At 40.3% G+C, this 16827-nt stretch overlaps 1 protein-coding gene across 5 annotated transcripts in view; it reads right to left on the bottom strand.

Annotated features, from left to right (window-relative positions):
- Nucleotides 1-16827, bottom strand: part of LOC108998007 (molybdenum cofactor sulfurase) — a 71265-nt gene that overhangs the window by 24987 nt on the left and 29451 nt on the right. For all 5 annotated transcript variants that reach the window (XM_018974416.2, XM_018974417.2, XM_035687526.1 and 2 more), the window contains 4 exons: nt 15624-15662; nt 15391-15547; nt 13043-13145; nt 702-818 (listed from right to left, as the gene is read on the bottom strand). In XM_018974416.2, coding sequence (XP_018829961.2) covers nt 702-818; nt 13043-13145; nt 15391-15547; nt 15624-15662 — 416 coding nt within the window. The remainder of the gene's footprint in view (nt 1-701; nt 819-13042; nt 13146-15390; nt 15548-15623; nt 15663-16827) is intronic.

Genomic DNA, 16827 nt, shown 5'->3' with positions numbered 1-16827 from the left:
AATATAATTTTTATATATATTTATATATATAATTTATTTATATATCGACTATCCCGAAACGTTATCCCGAAACGGTACCGGTACCGAAATATTTCGTTCCTGTGCCTTGACCGGTACGACATCTAGTACGGTATTCAAAACATTGCGTAGTACCCAAGGCACTGGAGTGAGATGGTCAAATTTGTAGTGATTTAATCTCATTAGGACCATGAATCTATCATGAAAGAAACTTCATTGAATCTTATATTGCTCATATGACAACCTGGGGGAAGACTCAATGTGGCGCACCTGGATGAAAGATAAATAGCATGGTATGTCAGATCACAGATGGAGGTAACCCATCGACACTAGCTAAGCAGTTTATGGTTATTGACCGAGTAAAGCCACACCGAATTTGGCAAAACTATTAAACTTGTAAATTTCAAGAAGTTTAAAGTCTAATAAACCAGCTGATCTCAAACTTGTCCTACACAACAGTATCCTCAACATAAAATAGCAGCTACTCCAGAAAATCAACTATATAGGTTTTGCAGCAAAAATCAAATGCATATTCCCACTCTTAATGGAGGAAAAAAACACCAAATTAGCAATTCAGTATGCAGAAAAATTCATACAGGCAAATTAAATAACTAAAATAGTAAAAGAAAATCATTGATGCGAGCATTACTTGTCAGCTTGATTTATCAATGTAAAATAATTACCCGTAACTGAATTTGAGATAAGGATGCCAGTTTTTCCACTTCACGGTATCCAAACCAAGAACCATCTGGCCTTCTTAAGTTGAATGAAATAATAGGACCCCAACCATGACATACTACCTAACAGAGAAATTTTGAAACTCGTGTAAGGCACAAACTAATTAATGAAAATGCAGGTATCATCATAATTACTTGACTCCTCCAAAGGCAAATATTCCAAACTAATCACTTTATACAAGCAATATCATTTGAGTCCACATTTGGACTGGATGTGGTGTAAAGTGCGTGGTGTAAAGTCGCACTTTACACCACTAAATGGGAGGCTGACATGATTTAAAAAAGGTGTATCATAGGACTACAGCCAAAAAGTTGAACTAAACAGATCTATTGTCTTCTTCAACCAGTTGTATCCATCTGCTTTGTTCAGAAACAAACACGAAAACATCATCTGATCCGCTGTAGGTTACGGTCAGTTCCTGTGCTCAGGACTTGTGACATCTGGAGAGTGAGTTTTTTTTCTTTTTTTTTTGGCAGCAGATTAAATCTCTGCAGGGCTGGAGAGCGTGTTTAATTTTGAGCGAGTTTGGTCTCTGGAGGTCACTGTCAGCTGGAGAGGAATGGCAGTTATCTCTAATTTAAAATACATAAAGATGGCTTGGTGTGTTTTTCATGGCAGAGATGGACATGGGGCTGGATTTGCTGGTTCAAAATAATTTTGGAGAGTAAGCGACATCTGGTTGCACAACTGAAACAACCCAATAAGAACAACTTGAGTATCCCACTAATGTTTACCTAAGAAATTGGAGAAAAAAAGAAAAAGAAAGAAAGAACAGAAGTGCACCAGAAATCAGTGGTGATAGATATTCTTTTTGTAGATACTGTCATGAAAGATATTGAATGGGGGGGAAGGTGGCACTGCACATAGCGTGGTGTTAATTTTTATCATTAAAAAGTTAAAATGAAGGGACATTTTGAATCTAAATTAGTGTGAGGTTACCTTCAGACCGGATGTGTTTTTCATGGAAGAGATGTACATAGGGATCATTCGGAGCTCTAAAAGAGTTTCACAGTCAAAGTTCTATTCACAGGTCAAGCTAAAAGAGAACATGATATGTATTTTTCATTTCTCACAAGAATGTTCACAGAGGAAGAAAGTGAGCATTCTGGAACATTAAGGCATCCTTGTTCTCTCAAGAGTAAGAAGCTTTTGGCCTTCAGCCATCCATGTTCTGAACGTCCAATTTTCAAAATCAACCCAATGTTTTGAAAATGGATGGTTAAGCAATTTCTATCACTATGATGGAAAAATTTTTGAACTTAAAGTACAGATGCATCACGAACACACTATAATTAATGTAGGAGAGCTCTGAAACTAGAACTGATACAGGGAAGCCACTGTGCATTCTGGAACATTTGAAATCTGGTTTGGGGCCTTCAAACTCATTCAGGGAAGTAATGAGCTTTGGAGGCTTGGGCTGGGGCAGATTTGAAGGAAAAGATTAGATTAAGGCTAAAAGATGAAGTTCTGGGTTTCACTTGTAGGTTGGATTATAACATAGAAGCTTGGTCAGAAACAGATAGGAGAGAAGGAAAAGAAAGACAAAAGAAACCCAGAATCGCAATGGAGTACCTGAGGATAACATCTATGGTTTGAGCATCACACCCATGTGAAAGGTTCATTAAATATAAAGTAATTGGCTTTTCCATATTCTTCACGAGCTTCAGAAATTATCACAAGTCAATAAATAAACTGCTACCAACAGAATTGCGGTCCAAGTTATCTGAGTCAATATACCAGGCCCCAAACCAAACCCAAAAGACCACAAAACTGACCCAACATTTTTTTTTTTTGATAAGTAATCGATAATATTATAAATAGAGATAGGCAAAAACCCAAGTACACAAGATGAATACAAGAGATAAAACCTATCTAGGTCAACGAAAGGGAAGCTAAAAAGTCATGTACATTCAGGCCATTAAAATCTATAGCAATGGCCCATAACATTAAAGTACTGAAAAGTAAAGCTCTAAGTTCCCCCGGCGACCGCTCCTTGTTTTCAAAAGTCCGATCATTGCGCTCTTGCCAAATACACCACATGATACAGATCGGGATCATTTTCCACACCTCCTTAATTTGTTGGACTCCTCTCGGAAGTGTCCAACTAGCCAACAGATCAACCACGGTTTCTGGCATCACGAAGGGTAGCTCTACTCGACTGAAAACTTCCACCCACAAGGCTCTCGTTATCTCGCAATGTAACAATAGATGATCCACTGTCTCACCTGATCTCTTACACAAGCAACACCAGTCTAGTACAACTAACCGTCGCTTCCTCAGGTTGTCAGTGGTCAGAATCTTCCCCCATGCTGCTGTCCATGTAAAGAAAACCGCTTTCGGAGGCGCCTTATTTCTCCAAAGTCTCTTCCATGGGAACTGAATGGTTGTGGTGTGGGAAAGGGACTTTAGAAGGATCTAACTGAGAAGATGCCCTTACCCGACGGGTTCCACCATAAGCTATCAGCTTGCTGTCTATTCGGCTTCACAGAATATATGAGACTGAAAAAGGCTTCAAAAATGTCTACTTCCCAATCTTGTGCCGCTCTACTAAATGTCACGTTCCACTGCACATGATCCCCTGATATAATCATAAGGTCCTCAATGGATGCTTCCTGGTTGCGAGCCACACGGAAAACAACTGGAAATGCATCCTTTAGGGCCTCACTCCCACACCAAATGTCCTCCCAAAACTTAATACGGGATCCCCTTCCCAACACTATTTTAGAATGAGTAATAAAGTCCCCCCACCCGCGCTTAATGTGTTTCCATATCCCCACTCCACTTGCCCCATTTACCTCTTTTGTGCACCAGCCCCCCCATAAGCTTCCATGTTTATACTCAATCACCAGTTTCCATAGAGCTTCGGTTTCCAAATTATACCGCCATAACCACTTCCCAAGCAACGCCCGATTGAATGTTCTCACATTCTTTATGCCCAACCCACCTGACGAGATTGGTCTACACACCTTGTCCCAGCTAACTAAATGAAATTTGAATTCATCCCCAATCCCACTCCATAGAAAATCACGATATAGTTTCTCAATCCGAGCTGCTACACTGACAGGCAATTGAAACAAAGATAGAAAGTACGTAGGTAAGTTAGAAAGGGTACACTTAATGAGAGTAACCCGGCCACCTTTCAATAAATACAATCTCTTCCATCCTGCCAATTTCCTTCCTATCTTTTCAATAACAGAATCCCAAATGGATGAGGCCCTAGCAGCAGCCCCCAAAGGTAATCCCAAATAGATAATGGGAAGAGAAGCTATCTTACACCCAAGGATGCTAGCTAACTGCCTAGTATTGCTCACATTCCCCACTGGTACTAACTTTGACTTGTCAAAATTAATTTTCAGGCCTGACGCTGCTTCAAAACATAATAACAGAGCCTTCAATGTCCTCAACTGGTTGTGATCCGCCTCGCAAAATAAAAGGGTGTCATCTGCAAATAGTAAGTGAGACAACATGATAGTACCCCTATTGGGGTCACCAATCGGAAAACCAGCCACCAACCCATGCGTGACCACCGCCGATATCATCCTACTCAATGCCTCCATAACGATAACGAAAAGAAGTGGGGACAGAGGATCTCCTTGTCTGAGACCACGAGAGCTGCTAAAGAAGCCAGTCGGGCAGCCATTTATCAAGACTGAAAATCTGGCCGTAGAAATACACCACCTGATCCAACTACACCATCTCACCCCAAAGCCGCATCTACCCAACACATACAAAAGGAAATCCCAGTTTACATGGTCATATGTCTTCTCCATATCTAATTTGCACAGAATCCCTGTGGATCCAGCCTTCAATCTGCTATCTAATCCCTCATTTGCAATAAGAACTGAATCCAAGATTTGTCGCCCCTTAACAAAAACATTTTGTGTTTTCGTGATAATCTTCCCCAATACCACCCCCAATCTGTTAGCCAGAACCTTTGAGATAATTTTATACACTCCATTCACCAGGCTGATGGGTCGAAAATCCTTAATCTCCACCGCCCCAATCTTCTTAGGGATCAACGCAATAAAAGTGGCATTTATACTTTTCTCAAACTTCCCAACCAATGAAACTTCCTGAAACACATTCATTAAATCTTCTTTCACCACTTTCCAACAAGAGTGAAAAAAGCCCATCGAGAAACCATCTGGACCAGGAGCTTTATCTTTGACCATACGTCTCACTACTTCATACACTTCCCCTTCTTCAAAGGGCCTTTCTAACCACGCCGCTTCTAGAGGCTCAATAGTATCAAAACCAAGGCCATCCATCTTTGGCCTCCATCCTTCTCTTTCTGTAAGTAGTTGTTCATAGAAATCCACCACATGTTCACTAATCACAAGGGCATCATTACACACCATACCATTTATATTCAACATTTCAATGGTATTATTTCTTCTATGAGAGTTGGCAACTCTATGGAAGAACTTTGTACTCCGATCCCCTTCTTTCAGCCACAATGCTCTCGACTTCTGGCGCCAAGAAATCTCTTCTAATGATAATACTCTCTCTAATTCTGAAACCAACTCAATCTTCCTCAATATTTCCTGCGGTGCGAGAGCTCTAACCTCAAGTATATACTCAAGCTGTTGTAATTCATCCACCATGCATTTCTTACGCTCCCCTAAATCTCCAAAGGATTGTATGTTCCAAAGCTTAAGGTCATTTTTCAAAGCTTTCAGTTTACTGGCTAATATGAAAGAGGGGTTACCATGAAACTGATAAGAAGACCACCATTGCCTCACCTTATCCACAAAACCTTCACTTTTCAGCCACATGTTTTCAAACTTAAAATAACGGCGCCCACTTCGAATGCCCCCACAGTCCAATAAGATAGGAAAATGATCTGAGCAAAGACGAGGCAATCTCTTTTGGCACACCTCCGGATAGTGCACCTCCCATTCCGATGAGATGAGAAACCTGTCCAGCCGGGACCATGTCTGATTATTCGACCAAGTGAAAGCACCTCCCAATAGAGGGATATCCAACAAGTTTAACTCAAAAATACAATCAGAGAACTCTATCATTGCAGGTCGCATCCTACTCTCACCTGACCGTTCACTTGTTGATCTAATGACATTAAAATCCCCTCCTATACACCACGGAAGTTCCCACCAACTGTGTAGCCCGGCAAGTTCCTCCCATAACAATCTTCTGTCCTTGTCCACATTTGGACCATACACCCCAGCAAAGGCCCACGCAAAATCATCTGTCACACTCTTAAAAGAGTATGCCACTGTATATTCCCCCACAAACTCCTCCATTTTGTCAACAACTCTTTTATCCCACATTACTAAAATACCTCCTGAAGCCCCGTTTGGAGCTAGATACACCCAATCTGCATAAGTACATCTCCAAACACTTCAAACTAGTCGTCTAGAAATAGTTTTCAATTTAGTTTCTTGTAAACATACTATGTCCGCCCTCCATTCTCTCAGCAGATTTTTTATTTGAAGCCTCTTATTTGCCTCATTTAGCCCCCGGACGTTCCAAGATATGATTTTTGGCTTCATAAAGGAGAAGCAAGCCCCTTCCCTTTTGATCTTTCTCGGCTTGAACTTCCTTCATAATTTAACGACCAAGTAAGGCGCTTGAGCTCCCGCTGTTTTTTCGCCCCTGATTTCTTAGCTTGTGAGTGGCCCGCTTCTATTGCAGTAAGTAGCGCAAAAAACTGCTCTTCATAACCCACACAGTCCATACCTATCAAGTGTTGCAATTCTTTCACCTTTTTTAGCATCCAATCCGGTGTAGTTGATTCATTTGGAAGTAAACGTTTCAATGGGATAGGCTCCCCTACACTATAAGCCCACTGCGTAGAATGTATCTCCCTCTTTTCTTCCTCCCCAAATAAATTTCTACTCTCCCATTCAACCACAGCATCACTAGATGGAAATTGAGTCTCAGGAACTAACAAAACCTCACTCCCAAGGAGCCCAACATCCACCACCTCCAGCCCAGTCCCCTCTGACCCAACATGACACATAATAGCCACAAAAGAAAAATTCCCAAAGCCTACTGACAAGCTGATGGGTGAGACTTCATAGGACCAGAATCCCCTAAACCATTGGTACATTTGGGTAATGAGATGGGATGAGAAATTCTCAAAACTTCTCACAATTTCTTTCCCAAACATCACTCAAACACAAAACACTTTTCAATTCAAATTTTCAACTTTTTCATCTAATCATTACCTAATCATTACAGCTTTTACAAACTTCAAAACAAAACACAAAAATCAATACAACTTTTTCAAACTTCAAAACAAAAAATTAGCTTCATCACAAAAACTTTTTCAGCTTTTTAAATTCTAAGATGGAATTCATGGATCGTAGCTTCATCACTAGCATTTGGGGCTGTCCATTTGTGAGATGGGTGTATCTTGCCTCTGAGGGAGCATCCGGGGGCATCCTAATTATGTGAGACTCGAGGGTGGTTGAGTCTATTGAGAAGTGTGCTGGGAATTTGTTAGAACCCTTAGGAAAGTGGCCCCGGGCCACACCTCGACATGCAAGGCTAGTGGCCAGTGCCTTGGCCCGTGCCTTGACACGCATGGAGCGCCCAACACGCAGGCCAGCATGCGCACGCCTAGCCATAGGCACAGCAAGGCTAGTGGCCGTGTGCAGCTCAGTGCACGGCCTGGCATGCGCATGCCCTGCACATTCCCCTACGCTACATGGCCCTGCGCACGCCCATGTGCTGCAAGCCCATGCGCATGCCTCTGCGCCGCGCAACACTCAGCAGCACGCCCAGGTGCACTCCCAGCTGCGCGCCCCTGCCCAAGCCCATGTGCGCACGCACCCCTGCGTGTGCCCCAGCAGCAGCAGCCAGCGAGGTTAGTGGCATGCCTTCACAGGCATGCCATCCAACACGCGGCGCTAGCCCGTGCCCTGAAGGCAAGGTTAGTGGCATGCCCACCAGGCATGCCATCCAATGCATGGCTCCAGCCCATGCCTTGCAGCACACACGCATGGCAACCTGCCTAGATCAACAGCAAGCCCAGCACGACACCATGTCGTGCCCACCAGCAGGCCCATGCATGGCACCAAGCCATGCCCACCAGCATACCATGCCGTGCGCCACACCAGCGTTGGACCAGACTAGCCCAAACCAAGGGCCATGAACCAACCTAGCCCATCCATGGGCCAATGCATGCCACGGGCCACCTTAGCCCTTGCAACCTATGTTATTGCTTTTCTTTTATTTTTATTTAATTATTTTCCAATGGACCTTTTGGGGGTTTCCACTTTGTAATCTATATAAATAGGACTCTTAGGCATTTCTTTTACATCCTTTGACAATTCCCTTTGTGGACGGCTTATTGTTCTTGAGATCATTTTCAGTGCTTAGCACTTGGGCTCTTTGGGGTGCAATTCGTGAATTCCTAAGGAGAGAATCACACTTTACAATTCGTGAATAATTGTGATTCAAGTTATCAATCTTATAAGTATTATTTAGTTCATCTCTTGTCTTCCATTTTCTCTCCATTGATCTTATTATTTTATGTGCATTGTTCTTGTGAGTTCTTAGTGTTATTCGGCCAACAACTCTATCCATCCACCCATTTGATCTTTCCACATACACTATTCGACCAATCCTTGTGTTTGCCCTACTTTCCATAATTGACCACTTCCATAATTACCCTTCATCCATCCCATTTAGGGCTAGCCGAAATCCTCCACTTACCATATTCGGTTAAACCACATTTCTTTCCTTCTTCCAACTTTCACCAACCCTTGTCTAGCCCCTTAGTCCATAAAAGGTAACTTTTACCTTATTGGCAACCTTGACTTCTTCCAAATCCAATCCCTTGATTCAAGGAATTGCCATTCATCATCAATTTCTTAAATCTCTCCCTTCCTAAAATTCCCCAAGTCAATCCTTGACTTTCCATACTAGCCAAAACCGAATCCCTCTTCCTTCCTAAAAAGATTCATACCACTTAGGAATCTTTCCTAAAACATCTCCCAACCTCCATTCCGGCAACCCTAGTTGCCTTGCACCCGAAACCCTAGCCAACCATCTCAAACTTGACAACCCTAGTTGCCTTCTACCCAAAACCCTAACCTCACTTCACTCCATAAACCCTAACCTCACTTCACTCCATAAACCCTAGCCTCCATCATCTCGGCACTACACTCAAAGAACAAGCCCTAGCCGTTCCACATTGTTTTGCATCCACTAAATACTTAGATCACCCAATTGCATCATCATCTCCATCATTCCATCACTCAAACACTAAAACTTCATCAACCTAGGAACCCTCCATTGTCGCAGAAGTTGAAGGCCAAGTAAGTTGGCAACGTCACTCGGTCATCATCCTCACCAAGGCGAGCTTGTGGTCCTTAGTGTTTAGGGACAAGATCGGGGTCCCTAATAGAATTATACGATAGCGTGTGCATTTAAAAATGTGGAGGATGGTTTTTGTTGGGCTTTCGTTGGTGTGTATGGGCCAAATGTGGACACACATAGGAAGGGTTTATGGGAAGTGTTAGCGGGTTTGGACAGCTGGTGGAACCTACCGTGGTGTATTGGCGGTGACTTTAATATCACTAGGTTTCCTAGTGAAAGATCGGGAGAAGTTTGGCATAACCAAGTAATGAATGAGTTTTTTGAATTTATTTTCGATATGGATCTAGTGGATTTACCACTTGTTGGTAGCGTGCACACTTGGTCTAATAATCAGGCTTGGTCTCGTTTGGATAGATTTTTTGTGTCTGCTTCAAGGGAGGTACATTACTCTACCTTTCTACATAAGAGATTGGATAGAGTTTGCTTGGACCATTTTCCCATTGTATAGGATTGTGGAGGCATTCACGAGGATAAAAGATACTTTAAGTTTGTAAATATGTGGTTGAAAGTTGAGGGTTTTGTGGAGAAAGTGAGGTCATGGTGGTCCTCGTATTCTTTGGAGGGTTCACCCAGCTTTATCCTGGCTGGGAAATTGAAAGACTAGAGAGGGATTTGAAGAGGTGGAATATTGAAGTCTTCGGACACATGAATAGTAAAAAAAGGTCTCTTATGGAGGAATTAAAGGACTTGGAGGAAAGGGAGGTGAGCAGTCCTCTTTCAAAGGAGGACTCTTGCAAGAAATTAACTATCACTTCAGAGCTGGAGATGGTGTTACTAATGGAGGAAATCTTGTGGAGACAAAAGTCAAGAGCACTTTGGTGTAAGGAAGGGGACCGTTGTACGAAAATTTTCCACCGGATGGCTAATTCTCACCATAGGAATAATGCTATCGAGGTGCTTTAGGTTGAGGGATAGGTTTACTCTGATTATGATGCTATTAAGAATCATATTGTCAATTTCTACAAAGACCTACTTGCTGAAAAATCCCCATGGAGGACCCAAATTGGATGATATACCTTTTGAGAATATTGATCAAGTAAGCTCTTTGTGGTTGGAGAGACATTTTGAAGCAGAGGAGGTTCTTCGGGTGATTCATGGGATGACCAAGGATAAAGCCTCAGGGCCGGATGGATTTTCGATGGCCTTTTATCATGATTGTTGGGATGTGGTGGGGGAGAATATTATGCAGGTTTTTCAGGAATTATACACCTTTGGTAAATCGAAAAAAGCATTAATGCGTCTTTTATTGCTTTTACCCCTAAGAAAGTTGGGGCAGTGGAGGTGAAAGATTTTTGCCCTATTAGTCTCATTAATGGGGTGTATAAGATTATCTCAAATGTGCTTGTCAATTGCATAAGTAAGATTATGAGTAGTATTATATCAAAATCTCAAAACACGTTTGTGAAGGGGAGACAAATCTTGAATTCGGTGTTGATTGACAACGAATGCCTAGATTGTAGAATCAAGGAGGGTACACCTGGACTCTTGTGCAAGCTGGACATGAAAAAGGCATATGGCCATGTTAATTAGGATTTTCTATGTTATTTACTTGGGAGGTGCAATTTCGGGGATAGATGGATATCATGGATTAGGCATCGTATAATTACGGTTCGTTATTCGGTTTTGGTGAATGGAGCACCGGAAGGATTCTTTAACAGTTCTAGGAGATTAAGACAAGGGGATCCCCTCTCCCTTTTGCTGTTTGTCATTGTAATGGAAGCATTGAGTCATATGTTGAGAGCAGTTGTTAATGGAGGCTTTATTGCTGGATTTTTTGTGGGAGGTATTACTATATCTCACCTTCTATGGAGGTATTACTATATCTCACCTTCTATTTGCTAATGACACGCTACTATTTTGTGAGCCGGACAATGATCATATGCAGTACATGAGGGCAGTATTACTTTGCTTTGAAGTGGTTTCAAGCCTGAAGGTAAATCTCTCTAAGTCTGAAATGGTTTATGTGGGTGGTGTGAACAATATTCAGGGCTTGGCAACTATCTTGGGTTGTAAGATTGCTTTGCTGCCCCTGAACTACCTCGGTCTTCCATTGGGGGATGCTTTCAACACAAAATTAAAAGAAGATTGGCTGGGTGGAAACAGATATATTTGTCCAAGGATGGTAGATTAACTCTCATTAAAAGCACTTTAGCTAACCTCCCTACTTATTTTCTATCCTTATTTCTGTTACCTGCAAGTGTGGCCTCTCGTATTAAGAAGATTTTTTGTAACTTTCTTTGGGGAGGCATGAGGGAGGAAACTAAGTTCCACCTTGTGGATTGGGACAAAGTTTGCTCACCAATACCAAGTGGTGGGTTGGGAGTGCGTAATGTAAGGGTCTTCAACAAAACACTTTTGGAAAAATGGTTGTGGAGGTATCATAGGAAAGGAGAGGGCATATGGAGAGAAGTCATAAATTCTAAGTATGAGAGTATTTGAGGGTTTGGTGCTCTAATGAAGTTACGGGGACACATGGCGTGGGATTGTGGAAAAACATAAAAGAGCTGGATGGGGAAGATTCTCTCAATTTTTCAGATTTGCAATTGGAAGAAGCATTAGTGTTTACTTTTTGGCACGATGTGTGGTGCGGTGAAAGGGCTCTAAAGCAGGTGTTTCCTATGCTATACCAAATTTCTTGCAACAAAGAGGTTGTTGTGGCTGATTTATTGGTACTACCTAATGGTGCTCTCCATTGGAATGTGAGATTTTCGAGAGCAGCTCAAGATTGTGAGTTGGAAATGTTTGCTAATTTCTTTGATCCGTTATATGCAATGTTGACTGGAAATGAGATGGGGGATAGGCTGTTGTGGAATCCGAGTGGAAATAAAAAATTCTTGGTGCGCTCTTCTATAAGGCTCTCTTGGGATTTTCTAATGATCATAGCTATCGTAGGAAGGCTATTTGGAAGTGCAAGGTACCTCCCAAGATCGCTATCTTCATTTGGACTGCATCTCTTGGGCAGATTCTCACCTCGGATAATCTGAGAAAACGTGGTCTCATTATTTCAGATTAATGCTTTATGTGCAAGAGTGATGGAGAATCAGTAGATCATCTTTTGTTACATTGTGAGGTAGCCTAGTGTTTATGGAATGAGATATTTAATAGGACAGTGGTGGCAAGGGTTATGCCTAGAAGAGTTAGGGATATTATCTGCTGCTAGACAGGCATTGGGGGAAATGCCCACATCACCGCTGTGTGGAGAATGATCTCTCATTGCATTATGTGGTGCTTGTGGCTGGAGAGAAACAAGAGGTACTTTGAAGACACGGAGCATTCATTGGATGAGCTGAAGCGATTTTTTTACAATACTTTACTCTCTTGGGGTTCGGCCATTATTTGTAATACGGACAATCTTGTTGATTTGTTTGTATCTCTCACTAGTGCTTAGATGTAATTAGGCATGTTCATTGTATATTACCAGTGTACTTTGAGCGATGTCTCTTATATCAATAGAACTTTTACCTATAAAAAAAAATTATATTCAAACAAGTTTTTAACTTTTTCTCTCATTTTCCAAAACACAAGAAAACATCTTAACTCAAACCATTTTACTACTATTCACAGAATTCTGTGATATTCCAAGTGTCCAAACAAGACCTAAATTACAAAAATACTTTCATGGCCAAAAGACCAAGAGGGATTTGCCCTTGTTTTAGAGTAATACTCCTGCAACCTAAAAACCAGAGTAATACTCAATAAATTCCTTCTTTTAAGTAAGTACTTTGGCAGCCTTTCCCCTTAAGTTTAACATCACATAGTTCAATAGGATTGAGTATGATTGAATGTATGTGTGATAGCATCTACTATATCAAAGATATCAATGATTATGATTTTGCATCACACCATTATGTAGATAAACGAACTATCAGATGACTGTAGTGCATACTGCGGCGACTTTAAAATGGTAACATTAGCTATTAACTTTAGTAACAAAATTAACCTTCACATTGTCACTTCTGTAAAGTGTGCACACATTGGCTCCATTTTCATGCTTTAAGGCCAAGAGCATCTTCCTCATGTATGTGGTAAGTGATGTCGTATGCCTGAAAGGTAATGGTGATGTACACTTTAGAACAATACATAATAATATAAAGTTTTTTTTTAATGGCACTGGGTGCCTGGAAAAAAGTCCCAACTAATCTCGGGGGTGCACAGACCCTCGGAAAGGAAATAAAGTAAAAAAAGAAAGAGCATGAACAGCAATGCGAATAATAAACATACATTTATGCACCAATCATTAAGTTATGTGGCAGACTCATCTTAAAAAGAAGTATAACAGTTGGCAGACATTTTTTTGCTTGACCTTTGATGGCAAAACATTGATTTGTGAATTTACATAAAATAGTAACAAATACCACTATAATTAAATAAATTAAAATCAGTTCAGGAAGTGGCATATAATTAAAGCCGTAGGCATTAAATGATTAGCCCGTAACTTGATTGAGAAAATCCATGAACTCACTTCGGTCATTCTTTCCTATTCTAAATAAAACATGGACCATGATTTGGTCTTATGGCCATAAATTAAATAGGAACTATGGCTTCATAGTAGAGAACCATGAAATAACAACAGATCCTTTTCTCTCTAGTAGTTGGTAAGACACATTCATTTCCTTCCTTCAGCTAATCTTATTTGTGAGTTCCATTTTGTGAGATGTGATAATTTTTTTTCTTGTTTTCTTATAGTTTCAGAGTGTATCATACTAACATACTGTTATATGTTTTACTAGCTTCTACTCAAACTCATTCATTTAATTTTGTTGCATTCTTTGTAGGGTAGGGGGCGGGTCACCCTCCGCCCCCATGGGGAATGGGAGAGCAGGGTACCCACCCAGATTTTTACCCGCCTGCTTGAAAATACCCTAGACTTTTCCCCACCGTCCCCCTCATTTTTTCTTTCCAGCCGCACACTCTTCTCTTCTTCTCCTCACCTGTTCTTCTTCTTCTTCATCTCCTCCTTGTCTTCCTCTTCTTCTCATCCTCTTTTTCACAGTACACACCCACAGCCAAGCCGAGCCATGATTCGCTACGGAGACTCATGGTCATGATTGGTCGTTGGTCTTTGCGCAAACCCAAAACCAGTCTGCGCATCTATGCAGATCTGTCTTTTCTTTTATCTACGTATATTTTGTTTTGATGTGTATATTTTCTGGATCTGGGTATTCTTATGGATATATGAATTTGGGGTTTAGATCTCTAGGTTTAAGGTTTGGATCTATGCATTTGGTGTTTGGATTTACGAGGCAAGAAAATTGGTTGGAAAATCCACCCACCCGTTTGCCGGGGGTGGGTTCATGGTGTTAGGGCAAGGCCGGGGTGGGGTAGAATATGGTCAACCTGCCCAGGCAGGGCAAGGGCTGGGTGGCACTTCTTTGTTGCACCCTTATTCTTTGTTGCACTTCTTTTCTTTTTCCTTCTTCATTTGAAAATACAGCTCAGAGGTATATCTTTCAAAGTTTGACGCACAAAATGCGTTGTAGATGTTCTCTTCTATTTGATTCTCATCTTCTATTCTCTAAGGGGATGTTTGGAAATTATTTTCATCTCATCCCATCTCATCTCATCTCATCTCATCTCATATCATCCCATCTCATCTCATTCCCAAACATAATACAAACACTAACACTTTTAAACTAATCATTATAACTTTTCAAAACTTTCAAATAAAAAAAAATCAACTTTTTCAAATTCCAAAACAAAAATAATATTGAAAAATTATATTCTAACAATATTTTAATTTTATAATTTTTTTATTCAATTTTTTCTCTCTTTTCCCAAAACCCAAAAAATACTTAACTCAAACTATCTCACTACTATTCACAAATCATCTTACTACTATTCACAAAATTATCATTTCATCTCATTCTCCAAGCATCCACTGAGAGAGTGAGAGAGAGAGAGTGATGGAGAGAGATGGAGAGAGATTTTCATATTCTTATATAATGTAACGAATTTGCATGACAAGAAATTGTTAATTAACTCATTTTCCCACCCATTTTCCATTCCACTAATACGTTAACCAAGTGAATGCAATCCCATCATTGGACTAGATGTATTTTATAACACGGACAAGTATAATACCTCCATAAAGAAGTTTTTGAGCAAAGGCTCAAAGAAACAATCTATATTATTTGAATATAATACAATAATAACAAGGAATATAACTTTTTTTCTATCAAGGATCAACCACAACATATAAAAACAAATATTGTTTAACAAATAAAGATTCGTCCATTTTTATCATAGATAGAAACGATAACATACTATAAAGAAACCAATTTTACATACCTAGATATTGAAGGCGTGGTAAGGGAATTCAGCATTTTGAAACCATGACGAATGGATGCTATGCTCAAGAATGAAGTAGTTCCATCCTCAAACAATTCCTCAATCTCTTCTCTTCTTTTAATAAAGTCGGTGTCAGCAATTGAGGCAGCAACTGTGCCTGTAAAGCTCTTATGGTGAAACAATCTTACAACCATGATGTGTACTAATTGCAAATTATACATCTACACACAAACCTCCGCTAAAGTAGGTTTTCTTCAATAACTTTGCAGCATCTGCAGATTAAAAAAATCACAGAAAACAATAAGGGCAGGCATCTTTTTTTTCTCAAAGATTGGTAAGTCTAATAAAATTCATACTTCTAAAGCTTACATTCATCAGATGATACACTGAAAACAATCAAATTCCTTAAAAGAAACACACACAAACACTCAAACAAATAAGACATGTTAGCATGAAAAGTACAAGAATGAAAAAATAGAATAAGGGAAAAATAAAAACTACTACCATAGATAAATGTTATAGGTGGATACATAGTACCAATTGTTTCCTTTCCAACATACAGAACATAAAAAAATATTAATAAAATAATGTTGCAGGAACTAGTTAAGGTGAAGGTAGAAACAAAATACTAAAGTGGTTGAATCATTGAAAAATAATATATAGATATCCCCAAAATATTAAAAAATAAATCTAATTTTAACTACACATGGTTATTCACTGCAAACAGGTTTGCAGTGAATGAAGCTGATACTAAGGAGGGGCAAGCAGTGGGGGCAAGTGCACAGAGAATGCCGATAATACCATGGGAGATGATATTTTGCCTCTTACTGAAGCTGAAATGGGTTATTCATAAATGGAAGTGAGTCAGCGACCATCAACTAGGGATTTATTTTCAATTAGCAATGTAATGGAGCCTGATGAGGTACACCAATGGGAAGTGCTGGAGGAAGTTAGTAGTGAGGGGAAAGAGAGTTAAAAAAACTGCCCAAGAGCTAGTTTTGAGAGTTGATAGTGGGCTGAATCACTATGGCATGGATATCAATTCTCTTGCATCTTCTTTTGATGAAGAGGAATCCCGAAGACTGTGGAAACACATTGTTGTTTATCCAGTGAAGCCCGGACCCATGTAATGCATTCTCATCACACGGATAAGGTAAATCATTAGCCTTTCACTAAGGGACATGGGCCCAAGAAATTGTTTGCACCCAAGGGTCCAAACCTTTGACTTGGGGAGAGCATTGTTGTGAAATGTTGTGCAAAACACACACACCAACGATGACAAATAAAGTAAAAGCAATCACAATCAAGCACACAACGCACAATATACGTGGTTCGGCAACTTGCTTATGTCCACAAAACTGCATAAATCTTATTAACCAGAAGAGATTACAATCACTCAATCTCAACTCACACTTTCTAGAGCTTTTTGCTCTCTCA

Source organism: Juglans regia, chromosome 2 (assembly GCF_001411555.2).
Source record: "Juglans regia cultivar Chandler chromosome 2, Walnut 2.0, whole genome shotgun sequence".
In the NCBI taxonomy this organism is placed as follows: Eukaryota; Viridiplantae; Streptophyta; class Magnoliopsida; order Fagales; family Juglandaceae; genus Juglans; species Juglans regia.
This window is presented reverse-complemented; position numbering and strand designations above follow the sequence as displayed.